A 20308-nucleotide genomic window follows, 5' to 3' on the forward strand; every position below is an offset into this window, starting at 1 on the left:
TTGGAATGTCCTGTGATTTTCGGTCTTAACACATTCCTTTCCAATAATCGTCAGTCAGTGTTGTGGAGAAAATCAAATTTGTTATGTTTCTCCTCAATTAACCATTTCACACGTAAACACTATGAATGGCTTTGTTTACATCTAAACATTTAGTCATGCATAAGTTTTGAAAAATATGTGGAATTTAATGGAACTACAAAGCAGCCTGTTAAATTATATATAAAATGTGAAGAAAGATTAGAAAATGGTCAGGTAAAAATGAACTATGATTGTTTTTGTGCATAAAGTCACACAAATAGAGGGGCAGTGGGGCAAATAAAGTGAAATACACCCCCCATGTGGGACCTTTTAAAGCAAATATGTCTGGCTCTGCAGCGTTTTCTTTAAGGCAGAGTTTTAAGGTGCTGAGCTTTAACTTCAGGCCTAATGCAGGACCACAGCTCTATGATGATTTTTGATGCATAGAAGACTCGATATACTCGCCTCTCCCCAAGTAGTGGTTTCATACCTGGCCCCATTGTCTGCTTACAGGTGGTTACGTTGCAGTGCTGGCATCCACCTCCAGAGGGAGCGCTGTCATCACTTTCATCTGCTGTAACGCCGCTAAAGAGGCACGTTAAGCCCGAACCCGGTGTGTTCTACCTTAGTCCTTGTCCTGACTCCGCCCCCTCCGGCCTCGTCACGCACGCAGGAGTTTGACAGCTCAGCTTTGAAATCGTAGCCCGAAGGCGCTCAGCCTAGTTTCCCTCGCTGACCTTGCTCGTCGTTCCTTGAGCATTTTTTTGCGTTTTCTTGCCGTACTTTTGAACCTAACATGTGGAGGAGCGACTGACTATGAGGACTAAGAGATAAGGGAGTTTCTTTCTGTCGTCGCTCTGTTATTTCGAAGTGCTGGCTCTCTAAGTACTTCTACATTTCTGACTTCACACGCTAAAGCCCGCGAAGGACTCCAGCATGTCTCGAGACCCTGAAGAAGTGAATAAACTGACGGAAAGTACCTACAAGGTAAGCCGCGGAGCTATTCTCACACGTTGTGTCCTTAATACTGTTTCTTCAGCTTTCAACAACAGCTTTGCCTCGCACACCCTTAAAAAAGATGGTTCTTCAGGGTTTAGTTCTGGGAATGGTTCTGTTGAGACCCACGAATTCTGAACCCTTTCATGCTTTAATGGTTTTTGTACGGTGACGTAGTTCTTCAGAGAGACTGAGTTTCGAGATGTTTCGTATACATGTCTATAAAAATAATTTTTTCGTAAAAAATGGTTCTATATAGGCCATAGGAGGTTCCTTTTGTTGTTACAATATATCGCAAAACAAGCAGAACCCTTTTTACTGCTAAATTGAATAATTTCACCTTTCAGAGAACCGTTTAAACATCTATGTGGAACTCAGGCATCTAAGCAGAGTCATTCCCTTTACTAAAGAACCCTTAAATAACCTTTTTTAAGAGTGTTAGACGAATATAAGTAGGTTGTTTAGCTGTTTTTGGCTGTAGGCTGTTCCTGGGACAGCATACTCATGCTGACTGAACATGGTGTTGAACATAATAGATAGTTAACTGCACAGCACACTTCTCGTCTTATTCTGGCATATTTAACTAGCATATCATCACACAAGCATCAGCACATTCGTTTAGCTACCTCAGTCCAACTCAGTTAACCTTGTCAGCAGTTTCAGACGTTGGGGAGCTTACAAGACAGCTATTGTCAGGTGATATGTAGCAGGAGGTAAATATAAGAAAAAATGCAAGGAATTCTGTGGGTCTCATCTACGGATCCACCAGTGTGGGAACTGCAGGCCAGTGGCGATATCTGATATTTTTTCTGTACAAATATATATGCTAATACAGATACATAAATGTTTTTAACATGTAGAACCTGGGACTACTTGGATTAGCATTACAGAGACACATATGGAGTTACAGATGCAGTAAAATTAATAGATGCAGATATATTAGTACAGTAGGCCAGCAAGGCTTAAATGTTCTGCCAGTATTGTTTTAAAGCAATCGTCTGCCAAGACCAATAAGGTTCCAGTATCATCGTACATCCCTGCTCTCGTCATCTCTCGACTCTTCTCAGCTATCTGCTGATGTCTCATTCTTTACTCATAGCTATGATACAGAAGGCTGCGGAAGACACACCTAGATGTAGCGCAGAGAGGTTGAGGAGGCCAGACATAAAGGTTAAAGGTCATGTGAATGTTTTCAGGGACATGTTCCAGGCTTTCCTCCAGCTGCCACATTCCATATTCCCCCTTTAAGCCTATGGGAAGGAGTTCAGGGCACTTCACTGGTTTAGAGTCGCCGTCTTGTCAGTCTGCAGACAAACCTGACAGAGATATCAACTTCTTTGTTTGACCAGTGTTGAACCGAGGTTTGTGTCAATGCAACTGCATTAGAAATGTTTTCTTAGGGAGAGGTCTTGGTTTCCTAAGGCCCTGCTCCCACACCCTGCCCACGCATACGTCAGCGCCAGTCTGTTTCAGACGGCCACCCTACTGTCAGTGTATCTAACTGTGAAGTGCTTGACACAGAGAAGGGCGTGGACAAAGAGGAGTGTAAATGAAAGAAGCGTTAGTAACCGAGCACACTGCTGTGAGTGTCGTGCTGAGTAAATTTTCCCTTCCTGCAAGTTCATGAGAGGCAGGATATGTATGTAAAAAAAGGTGTTTCACAATAAACCTACCTCTGTAAGGTCCAGTGTAGCCATGGAACGTTTCTTAAAAACACAAGGAAGTATCTGATTTCACTTTAATGTTAAACACGTACTTTCTAGTAAACATGCTGGGTTATGGCCTAGTTTTTAACTCTGTTCTAACTTCCGTCCTCGGAGTATGCGAGAGATGCTTCCAGAGTGTGCCCTGCATTAGTGATAATCCGGAGTTGTGATAAGGAAGGAGTGGGCATAGGAATGTTCTTCTCATTCCACAGACTCACATTCAGAAAAAGTCTCCTTCAGAATCTGTTTGGACCTACTTGAACTTCTCAACTTTCTGCATTCTTAAAAATGAGGGTTCTTCAAGAGTTCTTGAGTAAAAGCAGGGGCTATATATAGCACTTTGACAAAGAACTATTTGAATTCTTCAGAGGTTCTTTGCATGTTTGAATGGTTCTTCTTCAAGACGGATAACCTGCTGCTTCTGGTTGTTAAACGAACCTTCTAAAAATGATTCTGTATAGCACCAGTATTTGTATCATGCTGAAGAACTTTTTGCTAGATTAGAGCTGAGCAATATGGCAACTTTATTGTGGCAATGGTCAGTGCTTCAAAAAAAACACTGAACGACTGCATGTTTCATTCTAAAGAGAGCGTAATGAATCCTGATTAGTTGGAATTAGTGCAGTGCAGTTTATGAAAGTTTATGAAACAAACACACACACAGATCTTCTAAGCCACTTATCCTTCTGGGTTGCGGGGGGTGCTGGAGCCTATCCCAGCGGTCATCAGGCGGAAGGCAGAATACACCCTGCACAGGTCGCCAGTTCATCGTAGTATATGAAACACAATTCAAACATCATTGAACCTATAGCTTTTGGCAGTATTTTGTAAATGTGCCACTACTGGTGCTTTCTATCTGTTCCACTGTACCAAACATCAGAAAAACTAAATACCACAAAACAGACTGTGTATTGTGAGAATGTCTCCAAGTATTATGGTATTGTATTATAGGACCCATTTTCCTTTTTGTAGATTATCAAGATCTAGACACTGATCATTTGTGCTCTACAAGCAAATATTTGAGGAAAAAAAGTAGAAGTATCATTACTTCACTGAAATGATGAATCAAGTCCAACTTGGCAAAAAACAACTTGAGTATGAGGTTTATAAATAAAGTATATATGACAGTTGATTCTGATCACACTCTGAAGTGGAAATGATGTTCCTTCGTGGCTCATGAATAATTCTGCATAATGTAGTTTAGTTTACTGGTCATATACTGAAATATTTAACACATTTTTAAAACATGTTTTGCTGTGTGGTAATATAACTTATAATCAGTCTTTTTTAAGGATTTTTGATGCTTTTCTGAGTTGCTTAGACATAACTCTTGAAACAAAGTTTGCATCATTAAAAATGACTCAGACATTCAGGGCTCTGTTCAGTTTTATAAAACAATAGCTTTTGCTTCCAGCGTGCTCTTTTACCAAAAACCTTATGCACAAATCCAACTTAAGTCAGACAGTTAAATCAACATATGACTATATACATATGTATTAAATACACCGCTTCATATCTATGCTCTTTGTCCATTTTATCAGTTCCACTCACCGCATAGGTGCACTTTGTAGTTGTACAAATACAGACTGTAGTCAGTCTGTTTCTCTCCATACTGTTAGCCCCCTTTTACCCTGTTCTTCAATGGTCTGGACCCCCATAGGACCACCACAGAGCAGGTATTACTTGGGTGGTGGATCATTCTTAGTACTGACGTGGTGTCCACTCACTGTCCACCCTATTAGGCAAATTTACTTTGCTGTTCCACCTTGTAGATGTAAAATAAGAAACAATAGCTCATCTGTTGCTGCACAGTTTTGTTAGTCATCCTTTAGTCCTTCATCAGAGGTCACAGTACACTGCCCATAGGATCTCGTTGGCTGGATATGTTTGGTTGGTGGACTATTTGCGGTCCAGCACTGACACTGAGGTGTTTAAAAACTATCCAGCCACAGCTATGGTCTCAGACTTTACACCTACAATTGTGGAACTAAAACGTGTACATAAATGGTAAGTGGACATGATAAAATGGACAGTGAGTGTAGATACAAGGAGTTATACTTACTGAAGTGGCTGGTTGGTGTATACAATAGTATATTCCCACAGTAAATTATATAAAAAAAAGAAAAACAAAAAACTACAAGTTGCAAGAGGCATAGGAGAGTTCTCTCACCTTGTGTTACATAATTTTAGTAATCTCTGAATTTTGCCTATTAGAGACAATATCAATCATGGTATATTTGGTCTATTAGCTAACATGCAAGGAGCTTTGATTGAAATCAAGGAATAATTGATTCATGGCATAGTTCTTAATTTTTTTTTATTCTTTTTGTTCTAAAATAACATATTTTGGCTCATAAATGTTATGGTGAATTGTGCTTTACATGTCCAGGAACATGAACAGCAAAACAAATTGATTTAAGGATGGCTTTAAGTGCAAAAGTGTAGAACAGATACACTAAACTATATTCTTAACCGATGTAAATGTGTTCAAGCAATAAACATTCATGTGATGTATGAAAGTGCATGTGGGCTTGTTAAAATAGCTCTGTTAATCAGCTACATGATGAGATCTAATTCTTCTTGCTATAAATACACGACTGGATATTGGTTCTAATCGATTACATTTGCATTACATATATGATGCAGTATAGACAGCATCTTCTGATTTCTGCTGATTAAATCAGGCTTGCATTTCACAGATTTATTGATTTCTATATGCTAATAATTGTTTTTTGCAATAATCTCTCCAGAATGTTATGGAACAGTTTAACCCGGGGCTGCGGAACCTCATCAACCTCGGAAAAAGCTATGAAAAAGCTGTTATGGGTGAGCATCAATTTCATGTGTACTGCTGAAAATTCATAGGTTGAAAGGAATAATCCAATGTTTCTTTAACCTAAAAATGTAATTTACCAGTTTTTATGGCAATTATGGCATAAAATGACTGACATTCATAGGGCATAAAATGAGACAGCAAAACTGCTTTTAGAAACTCTAAAATACTGCTACTACTACTACTACTAGAAGGCAGGCCCTTTTCTGATGTGCTGTTATCTCCACTTAATGCTGAGTCCTAATAAAGAACAGAAAGTAGAAAGCACTGTCACAGATCCAAACTATCATCATCTGATCATTTGAGTGTATACTATAAGGGTAAAATGGGTGAGGAGGTAGGAAGGGCTTATGCTATGCATAAGTCACCTATAGAATCAAAAAACTGTGTCATTACAGCCCTGCCAGGTACACGTGTATTTAAATCTAGTATGGCCAGAAAATGAATGATCAAACTACTAAGTTAATCATTTTATGCTAAAATTATTGCACACAATATCCCAAGGACATGATGATGACTGAACAGTGTTTCTGCAAGACCATATTGAACTTAAAACAGGATGCAGTGCTGTGCTCTGTGGAAGGCTGAGGGAAGTAATGCATTATGTCAATTTTGTCCTTTAACAATGCTGAAGAAATGCTGGGCTATTCTTTTAATATGCACTATAGCATGTCATTAGTATACTTTTAAACTTTTTAATTCAGCTTGTTTATACTTGCCTCGTCATCATGGATTCACACTGATTCTGATAACACTTTACATTAATGCTAAACAAAAACCAACGATGCATTGCACTGCCTTTATGCTTATATTTAATTAAGCATCTGTAATTCAGGCTGAATTGGTTACTATCATAATATAAATGTATTTTCTCTCTTATAGCTATGACTCTGGCTGGAAAGATGTACTTTGATGCTGTATCTAAGATAGGGGAGAATGCTGCTGTATCTCCAGTATCTAGAGAATTAGGTGAGTATCAGCCAAACTGAAATCTGAATGTGCTCTGAATGGATTCTCCCAATTTCCCTTCATTATCCATTGTAAATATGAAAAAAGTACATACATGTGTTCCTTAATTTGAGCTGGAGAGATGTCCCATCTACTCACCATATGCTAATGCGCTAATGCTACTGGGTAGACTGTTTCCATTTCCATCCATGAAAACATTCAACAAGTGCATCATGCCAAACAATGGAATTAGCCAACAGGTGTCATGGGATAAGACCAGATGCTGTATGTTCCATTTGAAAACATCATTCAGTCAGTACTGGTTGCAATCACTTTATTTTCAGTGACTCATGGAAAATATTATAGAAGAAATTGTCCTTTTTATCTAGTCAAGAGCTTTTTATAAATGAGATCCTATATGTTTGAAGTTAAATTATACGCAGTATAATCTGCACCAAATTTGCATTCCTTTTATCAGAATTCCTGACAGTGGAGCTGGACAGACCAATCATATTCCTTTCCATTTGATTCCACTTTGAGATTGCTTTGTTTACAGACATCATTGCAGAATGTGATGATATGCAGTCTCCGACTTGGCAAAAGTCTGGACTAAAGGGGCAACTGTGCTGCCTGACATTTTGAAATGCCACCATTTTCCACTGTATTTTAAAGAGTAGGATGTGGGCTTGGTAAACAAGTGATGAGGAATAGAATGTTGGACATAAGTGCTTTCATGAAAATGCACCCAGAAAAGAGTAGTATTCAGCCCTCTGAAAGCGTGTTGTACTATTGAGTAAAACAGTGTTTCTGCAATCTGAAATTAGTGAGCAGCACACAACCATGAGGACTGAACCTGCAATAGCACTGAACTACTGTATTACACAAGTTCCTCACAAGTTCCAGAGAATGTTTACTCAGTTGCTGTGCTGCCAGTAGAACAAACTATTAACAGCTGTGATTGTCAGGTGTTTCTCCCTGGTTCTCACTTAGAAAACCCAGGTATGTCTCCCTGGATATACCATAGAACATGATTGAAGAACAAAGATATTGTGTTTTACAAATGACAAATGACTTAAAAAAGAAATAGCAAAATATATAAAAATTTCCATTTTCAGACACTATTAAATGTGAGATACTAATTGTGTGAACTGGAAACAGCTCCTTCTGCCTTTTCTCTGAGCATGCAAACCAGTCCACAGTGCATTCAGTGATGAACGCAAATGACCCTGCTTTACTCTCTTGTAAGGTTACCTTTCATTTTAATAGAGGGTTGGTAGTGCTATAGAAAGTGAGTGTAGGAGTGTGAATGTCTGATCTCAGAAAGATTTGATTCGAGTATGATTTTTTTGGGAAAACTAATTTTACATCAATTTCAATTATTTATCAAAAGTCACTTAAATTATTTTGAGTATTCCTTTTCAGGCACCCAAGAAACCATCTGATTTATTTTCATGTGGTCATGATCATGTGATATGTTATCAGCATTTTGAATAGCTGTTTAATTGTTCCACCAAGTTTTAAATGAGTTGCAGGATGCTTTCCATTATGCAACTCAAGTGCAATTTAGTTTTGTGTAGGTTCCAAACAATCAAAGTTGCTTGAAGGTTTCACAGCACAACATTATTAACAAAATTGCAATTAAATCATCAAGTCAAGATTGATGCATCAGAATGCATCACTGTGTTTGTACTATAGCAGCTGTAATGCTCTAACAGGTTATGAGAAAATAGGATATATGCTATAGCAGCATAGCAGGATGTAGTTTTAAATGAAAGTGGCCTTGCATTACCTTCTGTTCAGCTTGCATCTGACAATCCTAACTTGGCTGAGCATGTGCAGGCTTATCTGCCAATACTGACATGATGGCAGATATATAATGCAATCCCTCTATGTCATGCAGAAGTGAGTGTGCCTGGATAGTGTCTAGATTGAAAATGGCCTGTGTGTGTGTGTGTGTATGTGTGTGTTCGTGTGTTCAAGATTTCCTACTGCTCCCTGAGCCTTTAGAAGTGCTCTCCCCCCATACTGAAGGACACAGACTAAAAGGGCGAACAAGCAGCCTATCTGTCTCTGTCTGTACCAGACAAACAAGTATACCTTGTTGTTTATTGAGAAACGTTGAAAATAATCAGATTCTGCTGTCATATGGGTTGGTGTGCTTGAGCATGTCCAAGATACTGAGCACTAGTGGTGGGCGTTATGATGATATGATATCTTTATCATGATATATTATGGAATATTCTGAATATAGTGTTTCACTCTATTTGAAACATGGAATAAAGACCATTATTGTAGCTTTGTATTTGATAGCTGGTCAAATAGGGAGATGCTCATGCATGCTATTGCTGCCATATTTTATATAAGCTTTGTATTTGATAGCATTTTTTAAAGGTATGTCACGATTGGCCCCTTCTGGTCCTGTCCATGTGTTCGTGTTTTGTTTTGGTCTAGTCCACGTGTTTTCTTTGTTTTGGTTTCCTAGTCCGGACCCTTGTTTTGTGACTCCATGCCTGATTGACGCCACCTGTTTTCCATCTGCCCCTCGTTATCCCTGTGTTCCCTATGTTTTATAAGCCCTGTGTTTGCCCTTTGTTTTCGCTGGTCTTTGTACTGTTTGATCGTGTTTGTATGTTTATTCGGTGGTTCTGTGTTTATCATGTCTGCATCCCGATTGCACCCCGATGTTCGCATTAGCTCTATAACTCTGGACTGTATCGACCACGACCCTGGATTTTCCCATAATAAAAGTCGCTTATCTCAGCACGTGCGTCCGCCTCCTCGCTCCCCCATGTTACAAGGTGTTTCTATGCATATGCTTTTTTTTCATAGGTGGCCTAACTGGTGCCTCGTTGTTGCTACAGCCTTGCAGTCTTAGAAAGGTGACACATTCTTTGAGTGAAACCAAAGAATAACTATTTTTGCTTCCCTAAAGGACCATGTTTGAAAAGAAAAGATTTATAATTGTGAATATAATGTAAAATTTCTATTTTCAGTGTAATCTCTTACCTCCCAGGCTTACTACATACTATGGCTTATTATTCAGTAACTACAGGGACTACAGTGCAAACTGGCTGAGCCATTCTTAGGTTAGAGAAGTGTGTAATAAAACTTTGGTCCTGCTGACAGGCCTTGATCATTTAAGGAGTTAAGGCCTCCTCTTCAAACCTTTACTTTGTGCGCTTCTTTAAACTTTTAAAAGGTTCTTTACACTCATACATAGAGGTGTAGTGATGCATCATGACATTGTGAAGTATGACAAATGCGTTGTGGAGAATGGACATTCAGAAATTATGAAATCTAATGTATATGCATTGTTTGCAAACAATTAGCACCAATCAACACCTCACTTGAGCACTCCTCCTGCCTTCCACATCTGGTGTCCAACAACATGATTAAAGTTATCATCTTGAATAATTCGATTTTTTTGTTAAATGACAAAAAAAACACTGAACATGATCCCAGTATTGTGAACTAAACATGGTTCTATGGTGTCCTACAAAGAGCCCTTATTGGTACCTTTAGAAACAAAACAGTATAAACAAAATAGTGTGACATGTATTCAAAATCTGTGTTGTCGAGCCCTTGGTGAGATGGGAGCGAGAAAGCTAAAGTAAATGTAAATAAAGAGTAATCAGTGATGGGAAATTACTAATTAAATAACCCATTACAAATGACTAATTACTTCTCTCATATTCTATTAGGATTACTTTATTCTCTTTAGTGTAATAGGATTACTTTATTTTCTTTACTTCCTGAAAAGTGTAATCTCATTATTTTACATTACTCTTTGAAAACTATGCAAATCTGTTCCAATTAGAACTTACAGTGGAAAAATATATAGTATATATTCAGCAATGTATTTAGGAAGAAATAGCCACAGTAAATATCATTTAAAAGGCATGTCACTATCATTGACGTCTAACAAGTTACAGCCAGTAATGCTTGATTAGTTATGATTGACTTATGCTGTTTAAAAACTGAGAAACTAGCCCCTGAAAACGCTTCATGAATAAATTTTATGAATATGATTTTATGAATAAAATGTTAAGCTTAGAGAGCTGTTTTGGAGTGAATATTGAGTTTGATCTGTTTAAGGTTGGGACAGGGACAATTTCTTTATACATCAATTTCATATTAGTGGGATTAGATGATTTGCCAGATTGTTAATGAGTTTTAGACATTTACCATGCATGTTGTGCCTCTTTCATTCACAATCACACAGTCAGCTGGTGCAAGTAGCACACATGCACAAATTACATAAAACATAATATATATATAATAAACATAATACATAAAAGGACAGACATGGATAATCTATATAGAGGAAATGTATACATTGCATATAATTAACATTGCTCTATTCAAGGTTTATTAGTAATGCAAGTAATGTAATACTTATTAAGGTACTAAATTGAGTATAGTTACAATAATATAAGCTTTAATTTGTTACACCACTTGGAGGAAAAAATAATCACATTTCTGTAAATATGTTAATTGAGAGTAAAAAAAGAATGTATTTGTCAAGTTTACCAGAGTGCATTCCTGAAAATCTCTTAATATTTAACTGCACAAAAGCAGCTGGTGCAAAGCTTTTTAGACATTTAGGTGTGTGTGTGTGTCTGTGTGTGTGTGAGGCTAGTGCCCTCAGTGTGTCCATGTTGTGCGTGCTGTGATGATTAATGAGCAGATTTTAATCAGTGCAGCTGGATGACGTGCTGGAAAAACAGGCTGATGCGGTGATGCTCATTTCTCTGGAGTGTAAATACACTGCATCCAGATTGTTTAGTGCTGTGCCTGAAAATGAAGCTGCTCAAATAGGGAGATGCTCATGCATGCTATTGCTGCCATATTTTATATAAGCTTTGTCCCAAAAGTAAGACAAATCCGTTTTCTTTCAGTGACAATGCAATTTACTCTTAGATGGAACCAGATTTCAAGTTGATATGAGAATTTCAATGCCATCTCAATCTGTGACAGAATTTGTAATTTAACAGACAGCCAAATTGGCTAGCGTGGGGGGAAAGGGAGTGCCATGTTACCCACCCAGGGAGAAAAGTCATTTATACTTTCTTGGAATCTCAGCCATAGATAGCTATGGCATCACTGGGTATTGAGCTCACAATCTCCCAAAAATGTGGCTAACAATTAAATCCTTTCCCCACTCAGGAGCCTGACTTTATCAATGGGATTTTTTATTGCTGTTCATAGTTACTTTGAATATATAAAAAATCTGATCTTGCAGTTGCGAAAGCCTTTATATGTAATATAATATCCTTCAGTCACTTTTTGTTGTTACTCTAAGAAACATTATTTAACATCAACCCTAGCGAAACGAATTCTATTCTGAATATGTGCATGAACTATCACAAAGGCAGCATGGTGCTTCTTTTATATACTGATAGAAAGCATTGCAGCACAGCAAGATTCAATTCCCTATGCTAATACAGCAGGTGGACATACTGGATGTACTGCTCTGAGGGCATATTTAAATAAATAGGAGGTATTTATTTAAATGTATTGATAAAAATATGTTAGCAGAGATAAGGTTAATGGTGAATAGCTGAGAATTTCTGTTGAAATCCTACTTTGTTTCTTGTCTACCACTATGCTACTATCTTGATGGCATAGCATTATTTTCAAGGGAGAAAAAAAGTTACTATCTGATTAACAAATACTGTAATTTCACTATTGAAATAATTTAATAATAATAACTTATTATTAATTATTAATAAGTTAATAATAACTTTCGACTGTTGTCACTTCCTCTACTTTATGTCTGGCTCTGCAATGTAGGCTTCATGACCTTGTCCACTGCAAGTGGTAACATTTGGAAATGTTTACCAACACAGTGCACGCTCTATCAGGCAGCGATAAGAGCAGAGAGCTGCCCCCGCATGCCCAGTGTGGCCCAGATAACCTCTGAATAACTGACCTCATGCTGCACGTCACCAAGCTCTCCTCAGTAAGTGGAACATCTTGACTCTTGGTTTTTCTGCCACAGTGAAACTTGAGCTGCTCTGACATGGTTCAGTTGATATGGGATAGCCTTGAGAGTCATGGGCAGACTGACACGCCTGCACTCCCCCACCTCCCCTTCCTGGGTCAGGTGTCAGAGGGATGGAGAGGCTTTTCATTCTTAACCTGTTCCACTAAATGCAATACATTCTCCAAACTTGGAGGCTCCTAAAAGTAAAGTTGCCAAAAAGGGGTTCTTTGGAGTGATGTCAAAGAAGAACCACTTTTGCTTCAGAACCTTTCAATGGATGGTTCTTAAAAGAACAATTTTTCTAAGTGAGATGTATGAATATGAAGAACTTTTTGAAATTTTATAGAACCATCAATTCTCTAAGGAACCTTTGAATTGAAGAATCATTGTTGTAAGTGAGATTTTAGCAAACGTTTCCAAATGTTACTTTTTAAATTTTAAAGAACCTTTATATAATATAAAGGGTAGAACCATAGAAGAACCACTTTTGCCTCTTTAAAGAACCTTCCAGTGGATGGTTCTTTAAAGAATCATTCTTGTAAATGCAGTGTATGAAGCTGTTTATCAGATGATTTCAGGCTGAAGTATAAGGTCAATGTAAAAAAAACATGTTGAGACATTTTCGCTGTGTATTTTCACAATCACATGTTTGCTCTATTGTTTTTGAACATTTGGTGTGCTTAGAGCCCTGGGTTTTGGACCGAAATCATTAGCAGTTTGCCATATCTCTCTGACACGATTTACCGCTGATCAGATGACGCTGAAATTTTTGCTGGAATGTAATCAGAATTCTTCAAATGATTCTCACGGATGTGATCTTACTATGGAACTGTTCAGCTGTGTGTGTGTGTGTGTGTGTGTGTGTGTGTGTGTGTGTGTGTGTGTGTGTGTGTGTGTGTGTGTGAGGCCTCTGCATGTTGATATCATAAAAGTTTCGCATATTTTTCTCCAGTGTTTAGTAAGAAATCCTCTTCTTCAGAAATGCGTGGAGATTTTCAGCAGAAAGTATAAATACTAAAAGTAAGAAAGTAAAAAAAGACACATATGAAAGAGAAATATTAGGTTAAACATGCCATATCTGTTTTGCAGAACAGTATTTCATATAGAACAAAGATTAGAGACAAACTTGTTAACTACTTTTAAAGGTTACCAGTACAGGTGGATAAGTAAGCTATCGATTATCCCATCTAAACGTCATTATCCTTGACACCGTCATATGTAATGTGCTTATATTAAATGCAGACGTGACAAGGAAATGATGTACCATTGTATATGGGAATGCCCCACACGATTATTCTACTGGGAAAAGGTATTGTACACAGTTTCTCAAATTATTGAGAAAGGTGTTCCTTGTATTCCAAAATTATGTACCTTCCTGTAAAATCTTCCCAAAGGATATTAGCATGATTTTAAAAGAGCATTCTTTGAGAACACAGAGAACTCGTTTAGGCTAAGGTAATAGTATATGCATGGATTAAATAGGAAAGTCTCACCTTAGTTTAACACATTTACCTGTTTTACTTAGAGGAAACTGTGATAGGGGAAATATTTCATATTCTTAAGCCTTTTAGAGAAACTTTGGATGAGATCATTATAGTTAGGACAGACTTTGTTTTTGTTAGTTTTTTTACGACATTAGCAATGCAGTGTTAAAGGTTAGAAATGATTCAGTGAAAATTACTTCAGAGCTGATCCTTCACCTACACCATTGTCAGTTTGTAAGGCACAACTATCCTATATCCACACTTAGTGGCCATTTTATCAAAAACACCTACTATATACAGTGCTGTGTAAAACTGAGATCAACCTCAATTTATTTCATTCTAACACAACAGTCAAAACAGCCATTAAGTATAAGTTATTAATTTGTCAGGAGCTACTTCTGAGGAGAATTGATATAAATATAGATATATAAGATAAGTAATGGAGAAGTCAAATGAAAATAAGAAAAACCAAGAGGTTCCAAGTTGAGATATAAGAGATAATGGGCTTCTAACAATTGTGCAAGATTAACAGTACTTAAAGCTTTCATCTTTGAGAGAGAGGAGAAAATCAGGCTCCACTCTTAATTCAGATCTGAATAAATCCACAGGTTTCTGTCCATCCTTTCACTGCGAGAAGACAAACCTATGAGTCTGAAAGGAATTGCAGTTGTCAAGAAGCCATTACTGAGAAAAAGAAATAGACAAAAAAGACCCCGGGGTCATTCTAGGACCTGCTGGAGGGATTATATCTCCAAGTTGGCCTAGGAGCAGCTTAGGGGTCCTTGGGAATGAGCTGGAGGAAATTGCAGGGGACAGGGTCGTCTGGGATTCTCTGCTCTTTCAACTGCTACCGCAACCCTATCTGGACTGAGCGGTTAATGACGATGATGATGATGTTGACAAAAAAAAAAAAAATATGTAAAGGCATTGCCTTGGGGCCACTGCTAATGACATATTACTTGGGTGGTGACCCATTCTCAGCACAGCAGTGTTACCAACTTAATGTATACATTAAACATGATCCTACTGACAAATGCTACTAAAGTTCTTTATTAGGAAATCTTAGACATTTATATACTGTATATTGTATAAAGTACTTGAGGTTTAGGCAGATACTTGCACTGAACTAGAAGTACGAATGAAGAAGCAGAGGCCTAACTGCTGGACAGGCTCAGTGTGTGTTATCCTACTGCCTGGCTACTTCCTGTGCCAATGCCAGCACCCCCCACCCCCCAACACACAACACACCTAACCTCAGCTTCCTTTGAATGACTTCCAGTGATATTTTACATAATCCTTACAGGTCTAATCCAAATCACGTTTCTCATTTGTGTGCTCAAGGAAAGTCAGAGGCAGACAGAAAATGAATGCAAGAGTTGTGAATAAGACAAAGAAAGTGAGACAGATGTATGTTTATTCTGTACCAGTGTGTGGTCTAACTTAAAACACAAAAGTGGATCCTTGGTTAGTACGCAGTACGGTGCAAAAGTCAAAGAGCACACCACATTTATTTAATTTCCAGACAAATAGGCCATTAAATACCAATTATTAATTTTTCAGGAGGTATTTCTGAAGAGATTAGAGATAGGACAGAATTATGAGAGAAGGAGAGAGTCAACGGGAAAAATGGAGTTTCCACAACTGGAGTCGATTAAAGATACAGGAAAAAGGAGACTCCTAACAACAGTGGAAGACCTGATAGACCAGTAAACACTATGTAAAGACAGAAGAAAATCAAGATCCACTCTTGCTTCAGTGCCATGTATCTGAAAGTACGTGAAGCAGCCAGGAAGCCATTACTGAAAAAAGGAAATTGACAATAAAAGAAGAAAATTTTGTTACATAAAAAAAAGAGCTGCTGATGTTCTCAGAACAATGGACTGACCACCCCAGAGTCCAGATCTCAACATCAATGAATATATTTGGGATTAGATGTACTGTAAGAAGCAGAAAAACCAACCAACTTTCAAGACTGAACTGTGGTAGTGTGGAAATATGTCCTAGTTACTTTTAAAATCTGACAGCAAGTCTACCAAAAAGAATAGAAGAAGAAGAAAGAGTGGATATGTGACCTGCTGAAAATGAATAAGTAAAATGTGGTCTTTGGCTTTTACGCAGTACTGTACTTCACCAATGAAACCTTGATCTATATGATAATGACAGAATGTACGGGAAACATGAACATCTGTGCGATATGACAGCATGATTTTGTCAGTTTTTATTTACTATTTAAAAAGAAGGAGAAAAAAAGCTCACTCTTGGTTTAAATGAAAAGAATGAAGCTGTGTATATTTGCCACTTGTTATGAGATTTTGTAGTTTTTTATAAGACCAACAGACAACTGTGAGTGAGTGACACTGAAAACAGACTACCATTATTTGCATGTTATTTTCCTGTGGTCATTTAACTCTGCGCCCTGTTCTCATAAACTTACAGAAGCCTTGCTATAATACCTCGACTGTACTTCCCTGTTGCAACCCAGAGTTTATTCAACATGTTTCACTCTTTCTCTATTATGACTCTACACAACCCATAAAGCAGATTATCATCTCACTGGCAGTTTATCATCTGTCTGAACCAATCTGAGTAAATTTTTTACTAATTCCCTTGACCAAACACTTGGTCATTGTACCCCTGTCTTTGAGTAGTACTTTTGTCCTGGAGTACCCCTGCCTTGGAGTAGTACCTTTGTCCTGGAGTACCCCTGCCTTGCTCATCTTAATGTTTTCCCTGCTCCTAGTACATCTAATCCAACTAATCAGCCAATTAACAACACCTGCATTGGTTATAGTGGGTGTGTTCAGGCAGGAAAATGCTAAAACGTGCAGGCCCGGGGGGTTCTCCAGGACCAGGGTTGACAACTGTGAAGTAGTAGTAGACCCAGATTCCAGTTGTTTAGGAGTGTAACAGGGAAATATCATTATAGCACTTACATCGTTCACCTTGTTAGGTAATATTTATAACTGGTTTATAAAGCACTCCTTGTCAGGGTGTGTGAAGCTCATTTGCTCCAGCTAGTTGCCAGGAAACATGTTTGTGTCAGGAAGGTAAAACAAACGAAGCAGCAAGAAAGGAACTGTTCTGCTTTGTTTGAGGAACAAGGTCATACTATGATCCTTTCTTGTTATTCGTTACTCAGATATTAGTCATAAATTTAAAATGACTGTTTTATGGTTAGACAGAGTAGAGCATATGACAGTCTGACTTATGATAATGAGGTGTGGCTAGAGTCTGTAGCAGTAGGATGGACTGTAGGGTCTATAACAGAGCTGTGTGATATTAACAAAATATGCTGAATTTGTTGTATACTACAATTATGATATTTTTGAATCCTGAGAATCTGAGAGTTATTATTGTCTTTTTATACTAGGTTACAGAACTACATTTTGTAATGTAGTTCTGTAACCTAGTATAACCTAATAATGTATACAGTTACAAAAATGCATGTTTATGATTTTTGTGACATTACATTTATATTACATTTAGGTTCTGTATTGACAGGTTAACAAAAGTGCTGAGTTTTAACTGGGTGCTGTAACAGGTTTAAAGGAATGTTTGCTTGTTATTTTTTTTGTTTGTTAGCTAAACATAAAGCATCTCATATGGATAGCATCTGGAAGCTAAAGTTAAGCCACCAGTTTGGCTGTTTTAGCCTTGAACTTTAATAGTTAGATAAGATTAACAAAAATGTTAATCAATGAATCATCCACTGAAAATCCATGATTGTGACAGGTACACAAAATATCATTTTGTTATTTATTAGAGGCTCATTTGTGTTTTCTGTGATATCAGTTGCGCACAGGCCAATAACAATAAAGATTATCTCTCTAAACACTACAGATCTGTGTGTGAGCCAGTACTTTAGTTTTTCTCTCGCATAACTAACATGTTTCATAGTAAGTTATTCATATGGAGTACTTTCTGTAAATTATTCAATATGAATAACAACTAGTATATTTGCTCAGGGGATTAGGGGACCTATAGGGGCTCAGGGGATCCAGGGACAAGGAATTAGAAAGTGGGGTCCTGGTTCAGTCCCAGGCTGGGCAACAGTGGTGTTTTCCAAGTACAACAAGACTGTAGTTTCATGTTTTATTCCTCTGACTAGGATTAATGCTGTCAGTTATATTAATAATTGAGTAATGTACTAATTTGATTCAAACTTTAATAGAGCGATCAGAGTTTGGTACCTCTTTACAGTACCACCTTTATTTTGTGAATGATTTAAAATGATTTTATTAGGCCATAGATACTTTAAATTAGCTAATAAGCAGTTATAACACAAGTAAAAAGAGCAGTGACCTGTGGTGTGTTAAAATTTAAGCCCACATTCAGTTGTATTGCTAAAGCTCAGATCATGCTGGTTACTTATCTTACTTTGTCTTCTCTAGTAGTCAACATTAAACCTGTCAGCCTCTTCAGGTATACATTTTATACATAGCTTTTCAGAATATTTAATTGGAAAAAGGAAGCCATTAAAAAGATTCACTCAAAACATAAAAATACTGTGTGGCAAAATGTACTATGTTAAAGGAGTGTGTCTATTAGATTCTGTTTCTTACCTTAAGAATATCAGTGATTAATTGAGAATGTAAATAATAATAATAATAATAATAATAAACACTGTTCTTTTAACAGTTGATTATTGAAGACAGCAGAATGCCCATTGCATCAGGTGACCATAGGCTCTTGCTGGGCCTAAAAGATTAAAAGCATATAGCATTTAAAGCCAAAGACAACTTTGTCCTGTGCATTTGAATGTTTTCTTGAGTCAGTATTAAGAACAATACTTAATCAAATATAGTCACACCTGGAAATGCTCACCTCTACAACAATATTTATACAATAATTTTATTTTTAGTCCAGAAAATGCCTGCAGCGAAGAATGCTTTTTGTTTTAGTTCCTGGTTGATTCTCTTTTACACAATATGATCTGCACTGGTGCCCACACCCTACTACACTGATTTGTATAGTAGTGAAAATAGAGGTGGTCACCAACCCCACGCAAACACACACACTCCCTCCCTCTCTACCTCCCTTATGCCACAAAGGAAGCTTTTTACCAGGCTGTTCTGGTGACCTTTAGTCTGTCATGTTGTTTGAACGGTGCTGAGCAGCGCTGGCCGCTGGACAGCAGTCAAAACACACCCAGCAGGAATGAGCCAATCTGATAGACCAGCTGTTTTTAAAGTGACTGCATGGTTACATTTCAGGCCCCCGGTTTCAGGTGATTTAAGACAAGTTAAGAGTAAATAGAACACTTCACTAAACCTTTAACCAAACTCAGAATGACTTGTAATGAGTGGCAGAAAAAAACTTAAGTGATTATATTTTGTTTGTATGCTTAACTATCATTATTATTATTATTTTGGAGGATTTGTACTTTACTCAGGTAGTAATAAAATTGAATACTTGTACTCATGTACAAGAGTTACAATTACATGTTAAATGTCAATTAAACACTTTACTCATTACACATTTTCTTGTAATTACTTGTAAATCTCAGTGTGGAGGCTGTGAGGGATAACCCTGTGCAGTTCAGGAATCCTCTCTTCTTTTTTAACCCTTAAGGTTCACGAATTGGGGCACAGTATGAAGTTTGACACTGCATTAAGTTGTTTTTGATCTTGATGTCATTGTTGATATGTTCATATCCATAGTATACCAATAATTATTTTCGTGGGTTTTACCTTTAGACATAGGATCTAGCTTACTGTTGGAGCAGCTAATGTTAATGTTGATGCCAGCTAGCCTTAGATAATCACTTCATTTCACCTTTTATTTGGTAATGTATAGCTACAAAATTGGAACATTATTACATTTAGTACTGACAAATGGATTATACTGTCATAAATTGATTTATGTCTCTTTCCGTCGCCATAGTTTTAATATTTCAAATTTATTTGCCTCTTTAACTTCACTGCAGCAGCACTCAGCCTGTAATGGTGCATCCTCTTATGCATATTTGTGGAAATTGGTGTAGCAACCTGAGACAGTTTTAAAACACGTCAAGTCAAGTCAGCTTTATTAAATAGACAGTAATATGGCGCCATAAAGGGTTATTTGGAGTGATGCCATAGAAGAAACTCTTTTGGTTTTCTAAAGTGCCTTTCAATGGATGGTTCTTTAATTAACTATTTTTGAGATATAAGTGTAAACAACCTCTTAAAGGTTTAACCCCTAAATGGCCAGGGCCCACCAGTAGGTCCAAAGTTCTATTATACACTTGTAAAACCTAAGAATATTTCAACCAGTTTGCACTGAAGTCCCTGTGGTTATTGACTAATAAATCTCTGTATGTAAAAAGCCTGTGAATTTAAAGGGGTTAAAGAACCTC

General features: G+C 37.4%; 1 protein-coding gene across 1 annotated transcript in view; it reads left to right on the top strand.

Moving 5' to 3' along the window:
* The first annotated feature begins 694 nt into the window (after positions 1–694).
* Positions 695–20308, top strand: part of baiap2l1b (BAR/IMD domain containing adaptor protein 2 like 1b) — a 54131-nt gene continuing 34517 nt past the window's right edge. Inside the window, exons 1-3 of the mRNA XM_017684958.2 lie at positions 695–1005; positions 5471–5546; positions 6436–6522. Of these exons, the coding sequence (XP_017540447.1) occupies positions 955–1005; positions 5471–5546; positions 6436–6522 (214 nt within the window). The 5' untranslated portion in view covers positions 695–954. The remainder of the gene's footprint in view (positions 1006–5470; positions 5547–6435; positions 6523–20308) is intronic.

Source organism: Pygocentrus nattereri, chromosome 14, assembly GCF_015220715.1.
Source record: "Pygocentrus nattereri isolate fPygNat1 chromosome 14, fPygNat1.pri, whole genome shotgun sequence".
NCBI classification, from domain to species: Eukaryota; Metazoa; Chordata; class Actinopteri; order Characiformes; family Serrasalmidae; genus Pygocentrus; species Pygocentrus nattereri.